Here is a 26,492-nt window from a genome sequence, read left to right as displayed (position 1 = left end):
CATCTCTGTCATTGTACCCATACTTCTGCTACAGTGAAGAAGTTACGCTTGTCACATTTTGGATGTAATTTCTTCACCCTCAACAATTACCACTCTCACCTGTCATTTTAACAAGTCTACAGTTGCTGACCATCGTGTTATTTTTGGATGCTTTTTGCTTCTTTCAGCTCTGTGTGATATCTGCTAATGGCCATTTTTGGCAACCCTTGTTTGAAGTCTTCGGAGAAAATATGTTCTAATTGTACTAACGATGAGATTGTGCAGATCTTGTTGCTGTTATTCTTCATCTTTCCCACCCTCTCCCTTTGTTAGTCTTGGGGCTTAGACTCAGGGTCTTGGGCACTGTCCTCAAGCTTTTTCAAGGAGCCACAGCACTACTTCTGGCTTTTTCTGTGTATGTGGTACTGAGGAATCAAACCCAGGGAATCATGAATGTTAAGCAAGCACTCTACCAGTAGGCCACGCTCCTAGCCCTTTGTTGTTATTAAATGGGCAGCACCTGAATATTCTCCCTGAGAACAGTGTCTCATCCAGACCCGCTGTCACTGGAAGCCCTTCCTCTTTACTCTTCCTTCTTTCCTTGACTCATGTTTTAACCATTGGGATACCCCACACTGCTTATATGTCTATTTATCCCAAACTAAGCTCCATAGCTGAACTTTTCTTTATTTAATTAATAATGTTTTTTATTGTAAAGGTGGTATACAGAGGGGTTACAGTTACATAAGTCAGTAATTGAGTACATTGTATTGTACAATACATTAAGTACATTTATTTTGAACAATGTCACTTCTCTCATTTTCTCCCAGTTTTCCCTCCTGACTCACTCCAAACAGTTCATTTTCAGTATAGTGTCTAGTGAATATCATGGCTGCATTTATTTTCCCTTTGTCCCACCATTTCTGTGCTCTTCCTTACTTTACCCAAATCAGATAACCTTACATGCAAGACAAATGGTGCAGGAAAAAAAAAAAACAGTGACAAAGTGTCACACTAAAGTAAAATAAAACACAAAAAGTAAAATAAAAGAAAAACCACTTTTCCATTTGTTGGAGTTCATTTCAGTAAGCATCATTTTATATGATTATATGCACATAGTTATTGAACTATTGTTGATTCTGTCCTAAGAATATACTCCTTTGGTGTCACTTTCTAATTTATCATGTCCAAGTGTTAATTATTGTCTTTTACTATCCATTGTATTCTATTGTAGATTTATAGGAAACTCATCTGACCTGTTTTTGTGTCCGGCTTACTTTGCTTAATATGATTTTTTTCCATGTCTTTCCAATTCCTTGTAAATAGACCAATGTCGTTCTTTCTGATGGAAGCATAGCATTCCATTGTGTATATAATACCACATTTTCTTGATCCATTCATCCATCAAGGGGCATTTGGGTTAATTCCATATCTTGACTCTAATAATTAATACTGCAATGAACATGATTGTGCTGGTTACTTTAGTGTGGGCTGGTTGGTGGTCAATTGGATAAATGCCTAGGAGTTTAGCTAGTCATAAGGAAGCTTTATATTTAGTCTTTTGAGGAACCTCCATACTGCTTTCCAGTTTAAACTCCCACCAACAGTATTGTAGCACATAAATGAACTTTTCATACAAAAAATTCCTCTTACATGGTGGTCCTTTTCACTATTTCCCAAATTGTTTATTTTAAAGTTGTTTTCCCATCGTCCTTTTCTTTTAGCTTTCCATGTCCCTTCCTTCCTTTCCTGGTTAATATATTCATGCTCATGCTGGAAGTCCTAAACAATATTTTACATTCTCTATAAGCCTTTCTTTATCACCTCACTGTGATGAAACTAATAGCTTATCTGTGCACCCATAATTTCTGCCCAATACTTATTTTGTTACAGTATTTGTCTTTAGCAAGTCAACATATTATTCTCAGACAGATGTATTAATCAATTAATACATTTTCAAATATTAAATTTTAAAAGATTTATACTCCTCCTTTAACTATCAGAATGTATACTCATTGGACCGCCTTTGCTTTTTCCATGCATCTAATTGAAATGCAAAATATTTTGTTTCATCTAGATTTAGTGACTTGGTGACATTAAGGAAATTTTTCTTTTTTGTTGTTTTCTTTCCTTTCCTTTCCTTTCCTTTTCTTTTCTTTTCTTTTTTGCTGGTCCTGGGTCTTAGGCTCAGGGCTTGGATGCTGTCTCTGAATGTCTACATGCTCAAGGCTAGCACTCTACCCCTTTACCCACACCATCACTTCTGACTTTTTTTCTGAGTAGTTTATTGATGATAAGAATCTTAAGAACTTTCTTCCCCAGGCTGGCTTTGAACCATTATCTTCAGATCTCAACCTCCTGAGTAGCTGGGGTTACAAGAGCGAGCCACCAGTCCCTGGCAACACTTTTCCTATTCTTAAGCAGTAACCCAAATTTCTCTGACTTTAGAACATTCATAAAAATTGGAAACAGACAGTAGACACTGATGGGAATTATTCTTTGTTACAGGTGATGCAACTGTGACAATTGCCCACAGATACACACCCAGAGAACAGCTAAAAGTCCATACCAAGCTAGCAGATATTATCGTAGTAGCAGCAGGTAAGTCCTTATGACTGTTATTTGATGGAATGTCACCAGAAGAGCGACTCCCACCCTAATTGCTAACACAACAGAAAGGACCATGTAGGGGATAGAAATATAGGTATGTGTATGACTAACTTCTGTGGAATGGAGTCTGTCTTCTTGCAGCCATCAATCACATTTGTCCACAATGCTTATGTTAGAATTGGCCACTTCCTTGTAGAAAACACAGTCTGTGGGATGATAGGTGAAACACGAGAGCAAGTGTGCACTTTACCAGTGGCTTTGACAAATATGATCAAGTAAAATTCATAGGAAAAGTCATAAGGGATTATGGATATGGGCAATAAAGAAAGAAATATGTACTTCCAAGGTGTTTGTGAAGATAGAAAGTCTATGGGAGAAGGGATGGGAAAACATTCTGCTATACTGGCCACACATTACAGCACAAGATAACTTGTGTTTTGGAGCCAGACTTTAAGGAGAAAGTAGATGGACTAGGCCATGTCCAAAGTAGGGCATCTTGGAAAATACTTTCATATTAGGTGATATATAAAGTATGATCTTGTAAACTAAAGGTATTTGGTATGGAAGGAAGAATGGATGACATATTTGGGTAATGGGGTAGTGCTATGTTTCTTTTTTTTTTTTTTGAGGAACCACCATACTACTTCCTAAAGTGATTGAAAAGCCTACAGTCCCACCCACAGTGCAATAGATTCCCTTTTGACCTTATCCTCAACAGAATTTGTTATTGGTAGTTTTCTGGAGAGTGGCCATTCTAACTAGGGTGAGTTAGAATCTTGTTTTGATTTCCATTTCCTTTATGGCCATGTGTCTGTTGCATGTGTCTATTGGCCATTTTTGTTTCTTCTTCTGAGGAGTCTCTAAGTCTTTAACCCATTTATTAATTGAGTTGTTGTTTCTTTAATGGTTTATTTTTTGTACCTTATAGAATTTTTCTTTATTTGGAAACCAAAGCATAATATTAGATGCTAATTTTCCATTGCTTACACCATAACCCTCAGCACTGTCTTTTTTCCTTATAGATTCTCCCTTCTGTATTGTGCTTCAGAGCTTCTTTTCATTTTTTTACATGGATAGATTTTTTTAAAAATAATTTCTTATTGTGATTAATAGAAGGGTTACATTATAATCACCTGATAGAAGGTGCATAACTTCACAAACATTGATACCCTTTCTCATGACATGGTATTGTAGGGATGATGTATCAAGGGGTTACAGTTACATTCACCAAGTAGTGGTTACATTACTTCTTGAACATTGCTACCCATTCCCATGTTTTTCTCTAACTTTCCCTCTCACTCCTCCTAATCATCTTGTTTTCCCCTTCCCTTCCAATTTCAAATAAAGAAAAAAAATGTATATACTATATACCAAGTACCAAAGTGAGATACAATAACAACATGAGTTAATCCAAAAGGGGGAAAAAGAAAGGAAATAACTCCACATAGTACAATTAAAAAAATAATCACATAGATAAAATTCTTGTTTCCATATTCTGGAGTTCATTTCACTTAGCCTCATCCTATATGGCCATATGTACATAGCTTTTGAGCTATTGTGATCCTCTACTAGGAGAGTACTAGATGTGCTCTAATTATTACAAATGAGGGAGACCATTGAGCCTGTGTTTCTTTGGGTCTGGCTTACTTCACTTAATATGATTTTTTTCAAGTCTTTTCACTTCATTACAAATGGGTGACATCATTCATTCTAATAGCAGCATAGAATTCCCTTGTGTATAAATGTCACATATTCTTGATTCATTCATCTACTGACGGGCATCTGAATTAGTTCCATATCTTATCTATGGTAAATAATGCTGCAATAAACATCGTTGAGCTAGTGGATTTAGTATGTCCTTGTTTCTGGACATTTGGGTAAATGCCCAGGAGTGGGATTGCTGGGTCATCGGGAGCTCTAAGTTTAGTCTTTTGAGGAATGACCATACTGCTTTCCAGAGTGGTTGAACAAGTTTATACTCCCACCAATAGCATTGCAGCATTCTCTTCTGGCCACATCCCTCCAAGAATCTGTTGTTATTAGATTTCTTGATAATAGCCATTCTAGCTGGAGTGAGGTAGAATCTCAAAGTTGTTTTGATTTGCATTTCTTTTATGGCCAGAGATGTCAAGCATTTCTTCATGTGTCTATTGATTATTCTTTCCTCTTCAGAGAGGTCTCTGTTTAAGTCTTTAGCCCACCTTTTAATGGGATGGTTTCTTGAGGATTTGCTTTTGAGATTCAATTTTTGAGCTGTAGGTATATTTTAGATATGAGGCCCTTGTCTGTTGTATGGCTAGTAAAGATCTTTTCCCACTCCACTGGCTATTTAACTTGTTAGCTATGTCCTTTGCCCTACAGAAGCTCAACAGTTTAATGCAGTCCCATTGGTCTAAACTTTCTTTAATTTGTTGTGTTTCTGGGCCTTTATCAGGAAAGTTTCTGCCTATGCCAGGAAGCTCTAGTATATCTCCTATTCCTTCCTGTAAAGTTTTGAGGGTATCTGCTTTTACCTCAAGGTCTTTGATCCATTTAGAATTAATTCTGGTGCAGGGTGACACATAAGGATCTAACTTTAGTTTTCTACAGATGTTTAACCAATTCTGCCAGCAACATTTGTTGAATAGGCTGTCTTTCTTCTATCCTACTTTTTGGCTCCCTTATTGAAGAGTAGGTAGCCATATGTCTGGGGGCTAATTTCTGGGTATTCAGTTCTATTCCATTGGTCCTCAGGCCTGTTCTTATGTTACTACCACACTGTTTTTATTACTATAGCACTGTAATAGTGTTTGGTATTGATATTTCTCCAGCACTGTTCTTTCTGCTAAGGATTTTTTTTTGCTATATGGGTTCTTTTATTATTCTATATGGATTTTTGGACTGATTCCTCTATTTCATTATAGTATGACATTGGGATATTGATGGCTATTGCATTGAATTTGGACATAGCCTTTGGCAGGATTGCCATTTTCACAGTATTAATCCTCCCAATCCAGGAGCATGAGAGGTTTTTACACTTCCTTATTTCTGATAAAATTTTCTTTTTCAGAGTTTTTAAAGTTTTCATCATAAAGGTCCTTTTCTTCCTTGGTTAATTCCTAAGTATTTTAATTTTTTGAGGCTATTGCAAAAGGATTTGCTTACTTGGTTTCAGCTTCACTCCTTCATTTCTGGCATATAGGAAAGCCATTGATTTTTGAGGGTTAATTTTATACCCTACTACTTTGCCAAAGTTTCTGATCAGCTCAAGTAACTAGAAGTGCAGTCTTACTTTGAGTTCTTTAAAAACAGAATCATGTCCTCTGCAAAGAGGTTTAATTCCTTTTTCTCTATTTGGATCCTTTTCAAGGTTGCTTCTTGCCTTATTGTTCTAGATAGGAGTTCCAATACTATATTAAAGAGGAGGGGAGAGAGCAGACATCCTTGTTTTGTTTCTGATTTTAGAGGAAATGGCTGTAGTTTTTTGCCATTAAGTATAATGCTAGCTGTAGGTTTGTTATACACAGCCTTTATTATACTGAGGAATGTTTCATGGATTCCTAATTTCTCTAGACATTTTAGCATAAAGGGGTGTTAGGTGTTATATCTTATGCGTTCTCTGCAGCTAATGAAATAATCATGTGGTTCTTGTCCTTGCTTCTGTTAATGTGTTGAATTTATATTGACTTGTATTTATATGGAACCAGCTTTCCATCCCTGTGATGAATCCTGTTTAATCATAGTGTATAATTTTTGATGAGTTGTTGAAGTTGATTGGCTTATTGAGAAGTTTTGCACCGATGTTCATCAAACAATGAGTCTATAGTTCTCTTTTATTGATGGGTCACTGTCTGGTTTTGAGATGAAGATTATGCTGGCTTCATAGGATAAGTTTGATAAAGAAATTCCGTTTTCAATTTCATTGAAGAGTTTGAGGAGTATTGATCTGAGTTCTGTTTTGAAGCATTTATAGAATTCAGCTGTGAATCTATTAGATTCTGGGCTTTTCTTGGATGGGAGACTTCTTATTGCCATTTCAATTTCATTACGTGAAATGGGTCTGTTCTATTGGTTTAGATCTTCTTGGTTTAGTTTGGATATATCAATATTTGCTAGAAATTCGATCATTTTTTCCAGATTCTCAAATTTGTTGGCATAAAAGTTTGAAAAGTATTCCCTTACAATATTCTGAGTATTGGTAATTTGTGTCATCATATTTTGATTCTTGCTCCTGATTTTGTTTATTTGGGTAAGATTTGCTAAGGGTCTGTTAATTTTGTTAAGTTTTTCAAAGAACCAACTCCTTATTTTGTTGATTCTTTCTATTTTTTGAACTCTAAATTATTTAATTCTAATAATTCTTTGTTTCCTTCTACTGGATTTAGGATTAGGTTTTTTTTCTCTTTTTCCAGGAGCTTAAGGTACATCATTAAATTGTTGGTTTGAGAATTCTCCAATTTGTTAATGTAGGCTCTCAGAGCTATACATTTTCCTCTGAGTACTGCCTTTGCTGTATCCCAAAGGATCTGCTATTTTGTGTGCTCCTTTTTGTTAAATACCATAAACTGTTGAATTTCTGTTCCGATCTCTTCAGTGACCCGCTGGTGATTAAACAATGCATTGTTTAATCTACATGACTTACAGGGTTTTCTTGGTGGAGATTGGTGTGGAGTTCTCATTTTATGTCATTGTGGTCTGAGAGAATGCAGTGAATAATTTCAGTATTTCTGAATTTGCACAGATTTACTTTGTGTCCTAAAATGTGATCTGTTTTGGAAAATGTCCCATGTGCCACTGAAAAGGACATATATTCCAGTGTTGGTTGGTGGAATAATCTGCAAATGTCTGTTAGGCCTAATTGGTCTATGCAATTGTTCAGTTCTGTGGTTTATCTGTTGAGCTTTGGCCTTGTTGATCTATCCAGAGGTGACAATGGTGTGTTACAGTCACCAACAATCACTGTGTTTCGATCTATGTATGGTTTAATGAAACTAAAGTTTGCTTGATAAAGTTCGGTGCTCCAGGATTAGGAGTGTAGATATTCAGGATGGTTATATTCTCCTGAAGGACAGATCCCTGTATTAGTATGTAATAACCTTCTTTGTCTCTTCTCACTAATTTTAATTTGAAGTCTATTTTTATCTGACATAAGGATGGCAACTCTGGCCTGTTTATGGGGGCCCTTTGCTTAATATACTTTATTAGAGCCTCTCACTTTTAGAGTGTTTGTTTTGGGGGGCAAGATGTGTCTCTTGAAGAGAGCAGAAAGATGAACTTTGCTTTCTTATCCAACTAAGTAAGTCTGTGTTCTTTAATTGAAGAGTGAAGTCCATTGATATTGAAAATTAGGATTGAAAGGTGTTTGTTAGTTCCTGCCATTTCATCTATTTCTTTCTTTATTTCTTTTTTGCCAGTCCTGGGGCTTAAACTCAGGACCTGAGCACTGTCTTTGGGCTTTCTCAAGGCTAGTTCTCTACCACTTGAGCCACAGCCCCACTTTGGGGTTTTTCTATGTATGTAGTACCAAATAGAATGCGGGTCTTTGTGCTAGGTGAGCACTCTTACCACTAGGCCAAACTCCTGGCCCCATTTCATCTACTTTAAGGACTGTGTCTTGTCAATTCACACTATAATTACCTGGTATTCTGTTTAGGTGCTGTTTCTTTGTCAATATCATGTCTGTGGTGATTTTTGATGTGTAAAATATCCCTGAGAATTTTCAGTAATGTTGATTTGGTCAATATATACTGTTTTAATTTTTCCTTATTGTGGAAGGTTTTTATTTTTCCCTCAGCTGTAAATCAAAGCTTAGCTAGGTACAGTATTCTTGGTTGGTAGTTATTTGTCTTCAGGGCATGACATACATCATTCCAGGGTCTTCTTGCTTGCTTGGTCTCTGGTGAGAAATCTGTGCTTATTCTGATTGATTTTCCTTTGTAGGTGAGTGTTCTCTTCTCCGTGGCTGCTTTAAGGATCCTTTCCTTGGTCTCTGTTGATCCTGTAATAGACTATAATGTGGTGGTAGAATGTCCTGTTCTTGTCTGGTATGCTTGGGGTTCCAAGAGCTTCTTGTTTCTGGATGGGCCTGTCCCTCTGGATATCAGACTCCAGTGCCTTTGCCTTGGTGATGCTGCTCTGGGGATTGGCAACTGCTGATGCAGTCACCACCACTGCCACCTCTGCCACCGCTGGTGTGGGCTCAAAACTGTCTTCTTAAGCAGGCTGCCTGACTTTTTCCTCTCTGGCTGAAATCTCTGTACTGTTAGAACTCACTTGGTGCAACTCCTTAGCCTTGAACTTTCTGCTACAATGCTAAAACTGATATCTTGACTAGAGCTCAGATAGGCTCAACCTGAACTTCTGCCATCTCAATGGTTTATTTTTTGAGGGCTTAATTTTTTGAGCTTAAAGTATATTTTGGATACTAGGCTCTTGTCTGATATATAGCTGGTAAAAATCTCCCATTCTGTAGGCTTTCTAATTAGTTTGTTACCTCTGTCCTTTACCATTCATACCATTCATCAGAAACTTTTAAGTTTAATGCAATCACATTTATAAAATCTTTCTGTGATTTGTTGTGGTTCTGGATTATTACCTAGAAAGTTTTTTTTAACCTATATCTCAGAGCCCAAGTGTTTCCCTTAATCCTTCCTGTAATTTCATTGTTTCAGGCCTTACACTGACGTCTTTTATCCATTTTGAGTTGATGCTGGTGCAAGGCGATGACCCAACAATTCCATTTTTAAGCATTTATCTAATAGAACACAAACAAGGTTATAGTAAAACTACCAACACAACCATGTTCACTGCAGCACTATTTACCATAGCCAAGACAGGAAATCAGCATAGAAGACCCCTTCAATGAGAAAATAGATCAAGAAAATGTGGTATATATGCACAATGGAATTCTATTCATCCATCAGAAAGAATGACACTGTACTGTCTGGAAGGAAATGGAAATAAATGGGAAAAATTACATTAAGTTATATAAGCCAAAATTAGAAAAACAACAGGTTGTGCGATTTTCCTCATTTGTGTATGTTTGTATGTATGTATATATGTATGAATGTATTGTGAATGGACCTATAAGTCTATAAGTAAACACACTAGGTGGTATGCAACTGGTTATAAATGAATGAATTAAAATATAATAGACTGGAGAGCCCAAATGGTATAATTGTTTTGAAAAACTAAGTCAAAGTCCCACAACATAAGTTCTAGGAAATGGGTACTTGCAAGAAGGAAGGATGGGGCAAAGGGGAGGAAGTAGAAGAATGAGGAGGGGGAAAGAGGAGAGAATCCAGGCAAGAATTCATTGTATGTGTCACAAAATTTAAGAATATAAAGGAAGGAGTGAAGAGTGGAGGAGATTGAAGATATCGAAGGGATGACACAGATCAAGATGCATTGTATACACACACTGCTTTGTTAATAGCAAAAAAAATCCAACACAGCATAAAAATTTAAGAGACATAAGAGAGGGGGTGGGTTGGGAGGAGGTTAGTAAGAATATTGCAAGGGATGACACTGATCAAGATACACTGTTTTTTGTTTTTTTTAAATAAAACCTGTTTTTCTGATTGGACATTCCTTTGAACAACTACTTAAAGATAAGAATAGTCAAAAAGAGCTGGGCAACAGGGACTCATGCCTGTAATCCTAGCTACCCAGGAAGCTGAGGTCTTAGGATGAGAATTTGAAGCCAGCCTGGGTAGCCTGAGTCTCTTATTTACAATTAATAACAGAAAAAGCCAGAAGTGACAATGTGACTCAAGTGGTACAGTGTTAGTCTTGAGCAAAAGGAGCTCAAGAGCAGTGCCCAGGCCCAGAGTTTAAACCCCAGGACCAGCAAAAGCAATTTTAAAACAGAAAAGGAATTAATGAGAGCCTTTACTAAGTTTTGTTTGTAAATGAAAGGTCATTGGTAATTGTACATCTTAAATTTAAATTGGTGAATGTTTGTAATCTACAAATGGAGAGGTATGGAAAATTGTTTCATGAGAGAATGATAGTTTAGTTTGAATCAAATTAAGTTCAGTTTCTTACTCTTGCATAGATCTTTTTCTGAAGCATAGAATGTACCTGAAAACACAGGAACAGTGGTTTCCTTCTCATGGAGAAAAATAGAAAAATAGAAATGCCAGAAGCCATCAGTAAGCTAATATACCAAAATTAGAGAGGAGAAGCTACATTCAGGTGATAATCAGATGCAAACTTTTGAACTAGATTGACAGCAGTAAGACGTATTTAGAAAGATAATATACTTTTGTTTGGTGCCAGTCCTGCAGCTTGAACTCAGGACTTGGGCCTTTTCCACGAGCTCTCTTTGCCCAAGGCTAGTTATCTACCACTTGATCCACAGCTCTGCTTTGACCTTTTGGTGATTAAGTGGAGATATATGTCACAGACTTTCTTGCCTGGCTTGGCCTTGAACTTCGATCCTCAGATCCTGAGTAGCTAGGATTATAGGTATGAAACACCATTACCTGGCTGATAATATGCCTCAGACCACAGATCTATATGAAGTAAAATGCTGCTGCAGCAGTATTCCTGGGGAGATAGATGTTCTACTGATGGCTCAAAAATACTTGTACTCACAAACAAGACTCAATTAGTTGAGTAGAGAGTTAAGTGGTTATCTTTGTCTATCTCTAATTTTAAATAGAGTGAAACAACTTAGATCATATTTTAAAAGTATTTAATCCTGAGATTAACAGTTTGTAAAGCACATGTTCTTTATCAATTCATTCAAAATTTGTCAGACTTCACTCATACTCATGTTTTGTCTTCATCATGACAAATCACCAACGTATGCTCACAATTCTCTTGCAAGGTCCACTGATATTCTCTAGTGACACACTCAACCTTAATGTCATAAGTTTTGATGCTTGCAATGTATAGTTTTCCTATATATTCTTTTTAAGAGGCATAAATTGGTATTTGTATAAAGTGTGTGTGTGGTGTGTGTGTGTGTGTGTGTGTGTGTGTGTGTGTGTGTGTGTGTATCTCATTAAAAACAGGGAAGGACAAGGAAAATAAAAGGAAGGAAGGAAACAGAAGAATCAAGTTCATTATTAACAAAATAGGAGCCAGAAGGTATACGAGCCTTTGTGTATGAGAGTTGAGCCTGCTTTTCACCTTTATCCCATTAGGAGTTCAAACACATGTTTTAGATAAAGCAAATTGGCCATCACAATCCTAATCCTGGCCAGAAAATATTTTGAGGAAAAAGAAATCCTGTTCCTTGCCTTGTGTTCTACTTGTGATGCCTCTTATTAGATACAATGGTATGGTGAATGCTGACTATCACTCTGTGATCATCCTGATGAAGGAAATATTTGATTAATATAAAATTTCAGGGAAAAATTAAGACTCTATGAGAAATAATTGAAATATTACTGCATTTTAGTTTCATTATTGATCACCTGGAGAATGTAAGGATAAATCATATAGGTCTTTGTTTACTCTAGTGAAATAGCAGAGGAAAATATGTGTTAATATAAAACCCATATATCAAAACAATAGGAATAAATTATTACCCAAATGACCACATCACCAAGTATGTGTGGGAAATGAACAAGTGCAATTAGCAGTGGATACTAGAGAGGTAGATAGTGATCTAATGGCACAGATAGGTGGAACTGGGAGGGATGGATTACTGCAATAACTAGAAAGTCAGCATATATGGAAGCAGTCCCATCTGGGAGAAGTCAAGAAGTGTAAAAGGAGGAGGAGATTCATAATCTTTGAGAGATGATAGTGGAGATTGTGGTGATGAAATCTGGAAAAGTAAAAGAAGAAATAGTTATGTGAAGTTCCTAAGGCATGAGTAACATTAATTTACACAAATAAGAATCTTCCCTCCTGTTTATTACTCCTCTTATACTTTTAACTATCACTTTTTAGAAATCTATCCTTCTAAGAGAAATTTAGACTCCATTTATAGCTCAGATCTGAAAACTAGGTCCTTTAAGACTATATATTTTGAGCTAAAATTGTGAAGTCTACAGAAAGCCTCCATGTGGAGTTCACAGAGAGAAGTAATTGGTTTCAAGGGCATCAATGAACTGTACTTACAGCACTTAATTCTTATTGTCTTCTTCCCAAGACTGCAACAGGGAGAAGCAGTACTAATGATTTTCTTTTCCTTTTTTTTTTTTTTAGCGTGGAAGGTGAGTACTTAGCATGGAGGGAGCCACACAGAGAGGCAGCAAATTCCTATGTGCTACATTGACTTTGAGATTATAAGATCTTAATTTGTAAAAGAACTTTTTCAAATTGATAAATATTTATCTAATAGAATTGTACTGGTGGTACTTTTATTTATATCACATACCATTCTTTTTAATAACTACTAAACAGTCCTAGTTTGTCATTGTAATGAAGTTAATAAACCTGTAAGTGTGAAACATTGGTTCATAAAAGAGTAGTTTTCAGCCTCAAGTGTGTACATGGGTTGATTGAGTACAGATGTTAAGATTATGGAGTTATGAGAAGGTACAGAAAGAATGAAGAGATGATTGTTGGCATTTAAAGCACACAGCTGAATGAAAAGAAGTTGTCAAATCAGCTTTGCAGAAGGTGAATGACAGCAAGGGTCGGCTAGGTTTAACAGGACCTCCAGATTACATCAGTAGAGCCTTGGACTCTGCTTCATCTCTGCTTCAGGGCTATCTTAAGTTTTTAAAAATTCTTAGAATCTTAATTATCCAGGCAGATCAGACCTTGTCAACCAGACCTTCCACACACATGGATAAACTTGGGAACTAAGTTCATTCTGGAAAGTCTATATCAGTACTCTCTTCATAGCCTCTGAAAATGGGTAATCAGTCACTTTTGTTTACTAAGCAATCCCCTCCAGCATGAGGTATGAACCTCACAGTAGCAACTAGCATGTCTTTTACAACGCTTTTAATGACAGACACAGTAATATAAAAGAGGATAAATGGTCACAGTCCTATGGAGTAGGCTGCAATATTCACATACTCATTATAAAATAGAGTGACCAACTAACTTCATTTCTCCACTTGTCCCATCATGCTGTCAAGATTTAGACACACTCCCATCCGATGTCATTCCATTTCCCTCTGATGAATTTCCCACTTCTTGGAGCAGGATTAGTAATTTCCAAAATACCAGGACAGTGAGAAATCTCAAGGGGCGGGGCTTGGAAATAGCCTGTTCCACCATTACAGCTCATGCAAATGGGGAGTAGAACTTGTTCACGACCAGCCCAGGGTGCTTCCTGTATAGATGCCAACACATCTCATGGCTTTTCAAATCCTACTGTCCAGCCCATATCCTGTTTCACATCCTCTCTTTAGAGCTCCTTCCACCCTTATTAAGGTTATCTGCTATTTTCAGTGCTATAGGGTAGTATAAATACTCAGGCTGTGTTAAGGTAAGAATTCTAATGTTTAAACTTGAACTACTCCTTATTAGTTGGATTGAAGTAAGGTAATGTCTGGTGCCATTTAGGCCACATGGTTGATGGTAGAGTCTGGCATCTTATCTTCATTGTGGGGGAAGGTGACACTCTGGCCTCCCAGGTGATGGGCTTGCCTGAATCCCTGAATCCAGAGATGGCCATTTAGCTGATAGGTTACTAAACCTGTCAGCCAAGTGCCTGGACTGGGAGACTCCTGTGACCCTGCCCCCCTGACCTGACTCTATTTAGGGCTGGACTAGCCCAGCTGCCATTATGCCATGCTATGCCATGTTCAAGTCCCATCTCCTGTCTCCTGGCTCTTCTCTGGTCATCATCTGGCTGCTGGTCTTTGAGATAGGAGTCCCCATGCAATTGCCAGACCTTCAATAAAGACTCCAAGATTTGGCCTCTCAACATATGGCTTCTCTGTTTTCTCATGTTGAAACAGGATGACCTGTTCAGTCATCCCACCCCTCAGAATCTCAGTCTCTTCACTGATAGACTGTGGAACCATCACCTTCCATAGTGTGTCCAAGCTGCCTGGTCTATGTAAGCAGCAAAGTTCAGTGCCTACTCTCTGATACACAGTAGTTGTCATGTACCTTTGATGTGGTCTGCCAATCCCTCATTGACCATTGCCTGTGAATATTTAAACAATAATTTAGAAATAGCAACTCCACTGATTATTTATTATAAATCAACATAGCTGATGAGTATACCTTTTTGATTACTTTTACAATTAATGAAGTGCTAGCATTGATTCATAAACAAGTTAATCTAGAGCTGGGAGTGTGGCCTAATGGTAGAGTGCTTGTGTAGCATGCAGAAGTCCTGGATTCCCTTCCTTGGCACCACATACACAGAAAAAGGCAGAAGTGGTGCTATAGGTCAAGTGGTAGAGCTCTTGCCTTGAGAAATCTCAAAGACAATGTCAAGGCCCTGAGTTCAAGCCCCAGAAGTGGCAAAGAAAAAAAATAAGTTAATCTAAGAAGAGATTTGTACATCAGAGACAGACTTCATAAAAGTTTTGCTTTTATTTGAGACATGTGTTTTCTTAGGACAGTATCAATCTGTGTTCATAGCTGTGTCTTCTATTTGTTACCTGAACAAATCCCTTGTTGCTTCTCTCTTGCAGAATAACCTGAATTTGTCAAGGGATTGGTTAGATTGAGTCACTTTATTGAAGGAGACATTTCTTTCATTTATATCTTGACTCCTTTTCCCAGTTTTCCTTCCCAGTTTATTCTCTTTCTACCCACTCTTCCCTCTCCACACCATTCTAGTTTCATGATACATACTTGGAGTCTAAATGACCAGCTAGACAAAGAATTTCTGATCTCCAACAAGTTTTGCAAATAGAATAGAGGCTAGATTCTTGAATTTCTCTCCTCTCTGTACAGAAACAAAAAAAAACAAACAGAAAGGGCAAAGAAAAGCCAGAAATTCTTTCCCTGCCTAAAAACCAATGCTAAGGATATTTTTTTTTTTTACCAGTCGTGGGCTTGAGCTCAGGGCCTAAGCACTGTCCTTGGACTTTCTCAAGGCTAGAGCTCTACCACTTGAGCCTCAAAACCACTTCCGGCTTTTCTATGTATGTGGTACTGAGGAATCGAACCTGGGTCATTGTGCATGCTAGGCAAGCACTCTACCACTAGGCCAAACTCCCGGCCCCCAATGCTAAGGATTTTATGTTTAGTTTTCCCTATCTTATTTTCTATGTTCATCAATCTGTTTAAACCATTCTTTTATCCATAACTACTATTTGTATTCTAAAGCTCTTCAGCGTGTATTGATTAAGAAGTCAGATAGCATATGCTGTCAGAAAGAACGTCACCCCAGTTGTAAGGAAATGGAAAGATCGAGAAAAAAATCATATTAAGTGACGTAAGCCAGACTCAAAGGAACATAGGCTCAATGGTTTCCCTCATTTGTCATAACCAGTAGAAACCTTGGGCTCTCCTAGCAGAGATTTGCAATAGAGCAAAGCCTAAATACATAAGGCCATATAGTATGACACTAAATGAAAGACCTCCAGGATATAGAAACAAAAGCCATAAATTGAGTGATTGTTGTCCTCAATATACTATGTTATCTCTCATCTCTTTTGCTATCCCTTGGTTATCTCACATGTTTACAGTATTTTACCTTGTTATCTGATATAATATTGTGTATATGTTTATTTTGTTATTTGAAATAAGGATAGGGAAGGGGGAAAACAAGATGAGGGGCGGGGTTGGGAGTAGGGAAATAGGGGCCAAGACATGAGAAAGGATATCCATGTTTGTAAAGTAATACACTGTCTAGTGAATATAATGTAACGCTTCTAGTAATTACAATAAAAATATATGAAAAAATAAAAATTAAAAAAGAAGTCAGATAGTATAGTTATTTGGAGATTTTATACTGAGGGTCCTGGCATCCTTTAAATATTGGTGGTACAACATCATGATCAACTTGCATTTTATAAAGACCTCTAGCAGAGATGATTGTGATTCTAAACTAATAAGAGCTGATGAAACTAAGAAGGGGAAACAGGAAGACTAGGAGGGTAATGGCTTTCAGGCCTGGATAAGTGGTGCTACCATTAACAAGTAAAGGCAAAAGAATGGAAGAGATACAGATGAGTGGGTGGGAAATGAATTTCATTTGTATTTGTTGAGTTTGAGATACTTTTGGTATAGTTAAGGTATTCTGGTGGAAAAGTCTACAAGATTCTTGAATTTTTGTGACTTTGGGATTTAGAAGAGAGCTCTAGTCTTAAGTGACAGGTTTGGACGTCATTAGGAGTGATAATGGGTATAAAATTTTACATGTACTTTGAATAGTTCTGTTCTAGCAAATCACACACTGTTGCGAGGTATGGCAGCTTCTATCACATTTTCTTATTCCTCTGCATAACCAGTGCCAATAAAAGATGACTCCATGTCTGTTTCATTTGTGCAAGGAGAATGCATGGTATTTTCTGAAACAGAGTATCTACTTTAAGGTCTCTGTGCTTTGCTTTCATAAGGGACCCCAATAAAAGCTGCCTGCATGATAATGAAGATGAGACATAAGGCATTTTTTTCTACCATACTTTCAATAGACTCACTATCTTTCTAGGTTTATCAGTTTTTTCATAGATATTACTATGTATGAAGCTATTATCAATTTGTGGTTTATAGTTATAAGAAAGATGTTTAATGGCACCTATGTCATAAAATATGTCAAAATACTGTGCAAAATGTGAAATTATGCCAACACAGGATAATTCCTCACTTTAGGATCATATTGTTAATTTATAACTTGTACCAGTCCTGGGGCTTGAAGTCAGGACCTGAGCACATACCTCTGATATTTTTTTTCTGAGATGTAGCACTCTACTACTTGAGCCACAGTTCCAGTTCAAGTCTTTTTGGTAGTTTTTGTCCAGGCTATCTTTGAACCACCATTCTCAGATCTCAGCCTCCTGAGTAGCTTGGATTATAGTCATGAGCCTCTTATGCTTGGTTGTCTTTGTATTTCTTTACCTTGTAAAGAACTTCGCCCATTGGAATAGACAACGTACTGAGGGATGCATCAACATCCTTCTTTAGAAGTCTTTAGAAGATAAGATTCTTCATAGTGGCTAATGATCTCTTTAGAACACTTCCAGTCTTAGATTCTCATGAATGCCTTATTTGGAGCTACTCCACTTCATGAAGGTAAAATATGGCATTACATCAGCACTACTGAGTCAGAGATTGCACCTGCAGAGCTCAAAGTAAAGGGAGGGAGGAGAAAGAGCAACAACCAAGAAATGATGCCTGTCTGCCTGTAGTGAAAGGACTAGAATATGCTGTTGCTTTACTTTCTGATGTGGATAGAAGTAGGAGCCATTCTGAGGGTGAACTCATTGTTTCTATGGTGCATGTGTGGTATTGCTGAATGCTTCTTCTACACTTGTGTTGACTGGCAGAAAGTGAAATCATTTCATGAGATCTGTAGTCCATCATTCTTAATCATGGCATTGTCTGAGCATCACCACAGATGTAGCAAAAGCTAGGAAAATAGAAAAAAATTGCTTGCATCGCAGTTTATACAGAGGCGGTGTTTGAAATGTGCCGTGGAGAGTCTGTAAATCTGGTTACCTGCTCTAGGTGTGGCTTTGGTGCCGAAGGCAAGCAATGCACAGGAAGAAATCATTGTGTTGGCATTTATAGTCCCTCCGCAGGTATCTTCCTGTGAAGGTTCTTTCTTTGTACTCATTTCTAGTCAGGAAGAGGTTCTTGGCCTTAGCTCTTCATCTTTAACTGTATTTCTACCAGATGTATTTTAAAAAGGTTTAAGTTTGTTACAAAACCTAAGGATTAACACTTACCATACAGGAGTGTGGGAAGTCTTTACAAATGAGGTTGGAAGGAATTCAAATAAGTCGGTTCTTCTCTGAGCATGCAGATTGCAGGCAATTTACTCTTAGTAGTTTAGGAATACATGCCTTATGAATTAAGATAATAATCAATAGCAAAGATCAGACATTGTATTGTTTGAAAAACCAGATGCATTGCAATAATGTTTCTGTTGAGTTTCTATGGTGTCTGTGTGTTTCATCATTTGTACTTATATGTTTTGACAGTACTCAGATTTGAACTTGGAGCTTTTCACTTGCTAAGCAGTGTTCTACTGTGTGAGCCATGGCTCCAACCCTTTATTTTCTGGTTATCTTTGAGATGTGGTTATGCTTCTTACCTGGATGGCTGGTATTGCAAATCTCCTATCTATTCTTCCTGCTATGATAGTTGCTTGCTACTCTTTCCAGCTTTTTCTGTTGAGATGGAAGTCTCAACAGTTTTGTTGGTTTGTTTTTCTTTTTTGTCTCAGCTGTTCTGGATTTGCAATCCTACAGATCTCAGTCTCCCACATAGGTGAAATGACACTGGTCTGTCATGTCCCATATTCCCAAAATTGTTGATTTGGGGTATTACTAATAAGTTCTTACCTGGGCTGTCTTGGATCCATGCTTTACCTGGTCTGTGCCACCCATGTAGGAAACACACACAGATACATAGGCACACACACATCCTCAATGGATATGTTATAATATTATATGTCTGCTCATAAAAGCAGGTCAGGATCTTTCTAAAGGTAATGTGACTAACCCTGTCAGAATGAGAAATGATTCCTCCATGTATGCTAAGATTAGCCTTCATTTCGAGAAAAATCCATTAAGGTGTCACCCCTTAATGTACTTATTTTGAATAAAAAGTCATTTAAGTGGCTTTATCCTCCTCTTCTTAATGATATGTTTTATGACTGTGAGCTAGGCATCTGGTATGTTTTTCTTATCCCCACATAGCACATAGTTCCTCAAAGACACTGCTCTGTCACTTTTAGACTCTTTTCAACACTGTATGTCTTGTACACCTACAAGGAAGATATCATAGGAAAGACTGGTAGTAAGTATCAAATGCAGGAGTATAGGAGCTCAGGGATAGCCCCTAGGGCCCAGAGTTCAAGACCCAGAACTTGGAAGGGGTAAAATATATTCACAGAAATGATTTCAATTCCATATTAAAATTAACCTTTTACTTTTCAAGAAATTTGGAAGTTTGATGCAGAATGAAACAAAAGAACCTCCAATGTAGTATAAAGTATCATTAAATTGCTATTTTTTAGTATTCAGTTATCACATGATATCCTAATTTCTTCAAATGGTTTTTCCCCTACAGCATGCAAGATATTGTGTGCTTTAAAATAATATACCATTCTTCTCACCTCAAATGGATACCACTGTAGCCAGAAATCTTTGATCTTCATATTTTTCCTAGATATGCTAGAGCATAGTGGGTTTATATAGAATTCTTTTTCAAAATAAGGCATAAGTGTTTCTTCCCCATATTTTTCCCTTTGAAGGGAAAGATACTTTATAATTTTTATTTCCTGTGACTTAGATTCGACAAGAGTGTGGAAGTAGATTACAATATAAATAACACTTAGATCTATTTGGTCTCCTTTTTTAAATTTAATTTTATTTATTTATTTATTTTTATTTATTTTTTTGCTAGTCTTGGGCTTGAGCTTAGGCCTGAGTACTGTCCTTGGACTTTCTCAAGGCTAGAGCTCTACCACTTGAGCCTCAGCACCACTTCCAGCTTTTTTCTATGTATGTGGTACTGAGGAATCGAACCCGGGTCTTCATGCATGCTAGGCAAGCACTTTAACCACTAGGCCAAACTTCTGGCCCCTAAAATTTAATTTTATTGTCAGGGTGATACACACAGGGCTTAGTAGTGAGTACATTTCTTATGGAACATTTTTCTTTACTATCATCAAAGATTAAACCCATCATGTGGAGTTTCATCATGGCTGTTTCTCCAGATTATTGAGTAAAACTAGTGATGGTTTATTCAAGAATTCAGTATGGCAGAAAACTACTGTTTCTGACATTTTTTATCAGTATAAAACATTATGCATTGTAGTGTGATCACTTAGCTCTGAACTAGCCTTTCTCCAGTCATCATCTCGAACTTTTCCCTCAACATATATCCCTGTATTCCATAGTTCATAGGTCTTTTTAGTTTCATTACATCTTTCAATTCCTTTGGAAATCCATGCTTTTAGATAAACTCACAGTGGCATTTAATTTTAGAATTGTGATGTTATTTTGGCTGGATGACTAGTCTGTTGGTGAGAATGGGGTGTTAAAGTAACCCACTTTTATTGTGTTGGATCTCTTTTTGTTTTCATGGCCAGTAAGGTTTTCTTTATGAAATTGGATGAGTTGATGTTGAGTGTATATATGTCTGTAATTGTTATCTCCTCCCACTGGGTTGTGCACTTTATCAATATGAAGTGACCTTCTTTGTGCCTTTAGACTAATTTTTGTTTGATATCTATTTTGTCAGATATGAGTATACCTAGTCCTTCCATTTGTTTGGAAGATTCTTTCATCTTCCTTAACATTTAAATCTGTTTGTTTTTCACTTAAGTGTTTTTTTTTTCTGGTAGGCAACAAATATCATCTTGTTTGTTAATCTGGTCTGCCAATGTGTGTGCCCTTGATTGAAAAATTGTTGTTATTGGAAGGTATGTAGTATAAAACTAGTTTGATTAGTTTTATGGTGCTAGATTATTATTTATTTGATTTTCTTGTCAAGTGCGATTTATTCTTTCCTATTTCCATACTTACTTGTATCTTTCCTGTTTGTGTATAGGATTTCTTTAAAAATCTTCTGCAGTGATGATTTAGTGGTTGTGAGTTGCTCTAGTCATTGTTTATCACAGAGTAGTTTTCTTTCTCTTTTTGTTATTTGATGTACTGAGCCTTTAATTTCCAGTGTTTCAATTTGATTTTTTTCAGAATTTCTACTTATTTATTTAACTTCTCCATGTCTTCCATTGTATTCTTACATTCATTCATCTGTTTGAACTTTTTGTGTAATTTCCTCAGGTATTGAATTATGCTTTCTTTTCTTTGATCATGAAGACATTAGAAAATAAAATTAAAAGCCAACATCCAGGCTGGGAGTTTGGCCTAGTGGTAGAGTGTCTGTCAGTCATGGAGCTTGAACTCTGGGCCTGGGCACTGTCCCTGAGCTCCTAGCTCAAGGCTACCACTCTACCCCTTGAGTCACAGTCCCACTTCTGGTTCTGTCTTTAATTACTTTTATTTTTAATTATCTTTAGATAGTTGTATAAAGGAATTGTATTTTAATAAAGCAACATTCTAATTTTGAACTAGATAATTTTTTTATTATACCTAAAACATATGGTTTTTTTAATACCTAAAACAAAAGCAAACATAGGTACAATCTTAAAAGCTTTTAAACAGCAAAGAAGCAACTGCAAAAAGAAAAGGCAAGCTGTGGAATAGGCAAAACAATTTGTAAACCACATGGGTTATAGAAGTGTTCATATGTAAAACACTTACAGGAACTCTACAAACTTAATAGCAAAAACAACAGCACAAGATTAGTTTATTATTTATAAATAGCAAAAACACATGTACAGCCAGATTTTAAAAGTCATCATAGCACCTAATCAGACATTTTTACTCAAAAGATACCCAATGGCCACAACAACTATCTGAAAAGCTCAGCAACACTAATCATTAGGGAAATGGAAATCAAACCCACAGTGAGCCATCACATCAAACTTTTGATTATTATGGCTATTATGAAAATAAAAATTGAAGCACTCCACAAACACAACAAACAGTATCGGTGATAGTTTAAGAAGAAAGTCTTGTTCTGTTAGTTGGAATGTAAACTGGTACAGTGCAGTTACTATGGAAATTGGTGAGGAGAGTAAATTAAAAATAGAAGTACTGAATGATCCAGCAGACTAACTTGTGGATGAATAGCCAAAGGAGTTGAAATCAGCATCTGCCCCTGTTTATTGGAGCATCATTCATAACAGTCAAGACATGGAAGTAACTTGAATATTCATGGACTGGTGACTAGATCAACAAAAATGTGTTGGGTTTATACAATATAGCTGTGCATTCAGGTACAACACAGTACAATTCATCTTTAAAAAGAAGAAAATTTACCATTTGTGACCATACAGACAAGCTTGAATGAAAATGCACCAAGTGAAATTGAACAAACATAGAGGCCCAAATCATACATGATCCCACTTCAATGAAGAAATGAAAGCAGTCAAACCTACAGAAACAGGGGGATGGCAGTTTTCAGGGCTGGTATAAGAGAAGCTGTTTGAATGATGTAAAGTTCCACTTACATATATTGAATAATAATTTCTAGAGAACCACTACAATGGTGCAGTGCCATCATTAATGTTAAGGGGAGCAGAGACTGGCACCATCCTGAATGGCTAAGAGTTCCCTGCCCCATTGTGGAAGGTCAACAATGGTAAAGCAGCCCAGCCACCTTTGCCCTTCTAGGGAGGGGCAACCTTATCCCCACCCCCCCATGAGAAGGGGTATCCGCTTGGGGGGGGGGCGCTTGCTTTGTGTGGAGACCTGCCCAATTTGGGCGCCAATACCAAGTAAGGTGATAGGTAAATTCAAACACTAGGCTGTAACCCTATTGGCTGCCTGCATGTGGCTGGAGCTGACTGTGGTCCCTCTGTGTATGTAACGATTCCATTGGCCACAAGTGTGTGGCCAGGTTCCTCTGCATGGGTTTTGCCCTTAAAAATCCAGTGTGAGAGCCGCTGGAGCCGCTTGGGGCCACAGTGTCAGCTCCCAAGTCTGCACTGTGTCCCTGGCCAGTCAGTTCACCATCTATATCCCCAATAAATTCGCCTTTTTATGAGACTATCTCTGTGTGGTAGACTCTGGTGGGACATGGAATCCCCACCTGGAGGGGTATGGAATCCCCTCCTCCTGACCCCATAGCAATTAACAATAAAACATTGCTAAGAGGTTACATATTATGTGTTCTTAATCATACTAAATTAAATAAACTGAAATGAAAATTTAAAGATGGTAGGATGAATTTTCGTAGGATATGTGATTTTGGTGATGGTTTCATCCATGTATACTATTTTCCGTTCTGTCTCACTCCTTGACACATTAACCATGCTTGTATAATAGGCTATTTCTTAGAAAAAAATGACTTGTTGCCAGTGGATTGTTTCATGACTTAGTCTACTTATTTTGGTTGTTGCTGTTGTAAATAGACAACCAAGGCTAGGTACTCCATAAAGGTTTATTTAGATCACGGATTTTTCACATTGAAAGTCCATATTCAGGCAGCCCATCTCTTTGTACTCCGGTAGAATCTTATGTCAGAACACATGTCAAAGTATGTCTGTCCATGCATGTCACTACATGTCTTATGTCAGAGTGAGGTTGTATGTACAAAGTACCACATGGTAACATAAGAAAACAGATCCAAGGGATAGGTTTTCTTTTTTTCTAAGGACTTAATTCCTCAGGGCAGTTAATTTTCAAGTGCAGTTGCCCCAGTGGGCCTGTCTTCCACTAGACCAGAACCCTTCAAGGTTATCATCCTGGAGATCCAACTTCCTATACAGGAACCTTTAGGAGACACATTCAAACCACAGTACACAATCTTATTGACTTTTTCATTAATTTTTGAAATTTACATTGTATTGGAATGAAAGCTTAATTTACTTCAACTTTTATTTTCTCCGAGGTTGTATCTAAATATGGAGACAAGGTGGGGGACATTTAGGTTTCAGTAATGTGTTTCTAAATAAACACTTGTAAGGTAATGGTCATCGCATCTAGTCCTTGTCTAGTGGCATTTGCTCTGCATCTGCAGACTATGTAGAAGTATTCTTTTATTGCAATTTCTATGGCCAATTGGTTGAATCAACTGGGTATACAGGAAATGCTGAAAATGGCTAAGTCATAATTTTCTTCCCACCTATTTAATTACTTGTACTATTTTTTATAATCCTCTATGCAGGTTGTAAGGAAAATGTCGTTTTTTTGTTTTTGGATAGCCTCAACCAAATACTAGAATTTTGCCAACTCTTAAGGCACAACCTAGGTCTATTGGGTCATATTCCCTTCTCTAGAAACTCCTGAAGTTGAAGATTTTATCTTTTTTTCTACAACTCCCCTGACTCCCTATTTATACTTTTCCATTTTTCTACTTTAGGCCCTTCTGTGCTGACTCTTGAAAGTTTACAGATAAGGGGTACATTCTTTCTTGTCTTTTCTTACATCACTGTCAGGAGTCAATGAGCACAGAATATGTTGAAGAAAATAGAGGGGTAAGGAAAGGCCTAAGACTCATACAAAGGGAATAACTGAGATCATAGAAGACACGTTGTGTTTCTAGAATATCAGGCTATTTACTCCGTAATGTCCAAATTCCATATATATCTAAATATAAATCTCTAAATATTTGTGTTGTTTGGTATAAGGAGTAAGATTTGGCTACTTGGAATTAGAAGAGAGACAAATGCAGTTGAATCTCTCATACTCATTGGCTTCAAGGCTTAAACTTACAAAGTACTCCTACGCAGTGTTAACTGCAAAGAAGTTCTGTTCCCACTTGATCAAATATGGCACCGATCAGAAACTTGCTGGCCCTGACTCTGCAAGACACATAGCACCTGGCAGATACTGGACCAGAAGTTTGGAAGCATTCAGATATCGTTATTGGCGCAAGCATTATGCTCTTGGCAGGTGCCTTGTCTATAAAGTTGCTGTAAAGGAATCAAAGAAACTTACAAAGAAAACAAAACAGAAAAAAATTAAAAGGAAAAGATGTTCTGTGGGGTCACTGCCCCCCAGATTCATTAGTTTGTAAATGGTTTCAGTGAAGTTTTAGATTTTTTCAGATCCTATTTGAGAACTGTAAAATGCTTGCTTGCTTGCTTTCTTCTTTTCTTTTTTTCCTTCTCTCTTCCCTCCTTCCTTCCTTCCTTCCTTCCTTCCTTCCTTCCTTCCTTCCTTTCGTTCTTTTGTCAGTCAGGGTGCGTGAACTCTGGGCCTCGGTGTTGTCCCTGAGCTCTTCAATGCAAGGCTACCACCCTACCCCTTGAGCCACAGCGCCACTTGTTTTCTGGTGGCTTTGAACTGTGATCCTCAGATCTCAGCTTCCTGAGTAGCTAGGATTACACATGTGAGCCACCAAGCCCGGCAAAACACATGATTTCTTTCTTTCTTTCTTTTTTTTTTTTTTTTTTTTTTACCAGTCCTGGGCTTGGGCTCAGGGCCTGAGCACTGTCCTTGGACTTTCTCAAGGCTTAGCACTCTACCACTTGAGCCTCAGCACCACTTCCAGTTTTTTTTCAATGTATGCGGTACGAAGGAATCGAACCCGGGTCTTTGTGCATGCTAAGCAAGCACTCTACCACTAGGCCAAACTCCTGGCCCACATGATTTCTTCATCTAAGTAGCAGAAGACTTCCAGAAAAAGATACTCTTACTGTGGGCTCTGAGTAGCTAAGATGCATCTAACCATTATCACTATCCCCAAATCAAATAATGAAAAAAGAAGTTTCTCTAATTGAGATAGAAACGTACACATCCCCACAAATTTTATCATAGCTTCCTCTTTTTCTGTATGCAGCAGAGTAATATCCAGCTGAAGGAGTGGCCCACCTGAGAAAGCATTTCCATGGAAGGTATTGCTCTTGCATCTGAACCAGAGCTCTGCTCTTGTTCCCAGCCTCACCTCTGACTCACCATTGTGAAACTAAGAAATCATTTAGCTTCTCAGCACCTCAAAATCTCTCTTCTGTGAATGAGGATAATGGGTAAACCTTCTCTTGCTTCACTGAATTGTGAAGCTTAATTAGGGAATGTTTGTACAGCCCTTTGAACTCTACTAATTAAAGTGTTGTGTAAATACAGGGCTTCCTTTTATCAGGCTGCCTTTACTGAGCCATTTCATAAAGACTTAAAGATGACTAGGAGAGAAGCCTTCATAGAAAAGAGGCTAGTTTAAAAAAATATGTGACTATAATTCTAAAATGATATTAATATTATTTTGGTGCTCTAATTTGTAAGACTAAGTACACAGCCTCTCACTTATTCAAGAGGTAATAGTTACGTCTTTATATTAAGGAAAACTTAGTTTATAAAATATGG

General features: G+C 37.4%; 1 protein-coding gene across 1 annotated transcript in view; it reads left to right on the top strand.

Moving 5' to 3' along the window:
* Positions 1-26,492, top strand: part of Mthfd2l (methylenetetrahydrofolate dehydrogenase (NADP+ dependent) 2 like) — an 86,612-nt gene that overhangs the window by 28,507 nt on the left and 31,613 nt on the right. Inside the window, exon 5 of the mRNA XM_090344030.1 lies at positions 2,488-2,580. Within this exon, the coding sequence (XP_090200156.1) occupies positions 2,488-2,580 (93 nt within the window). The remainder of the gene's footprint in view (positions 1-2,487; positions 2,581-26,492) is intronic.

The sequence above is a fragment of the Megascapheus bottae genome, chromosome 13, assembly GCF_031878675.1.
Source record: "Megascapheus bottae isolate mThoBot1 chromosome 13, mThoBot2.hap1, whole genome shotgun sequence".
Lineage (NCBI taxonomy): Eukaryota > Metazoa > Chordata > Mammalia > Rodentia > Geomyidae > Megascapheus > Megascapheus bottae.
The sequence above is the reverse complement of the archived record's forward strand: the minus strand, read 5'-3'. Positions and strand labels throughout refer to the sequence as shown.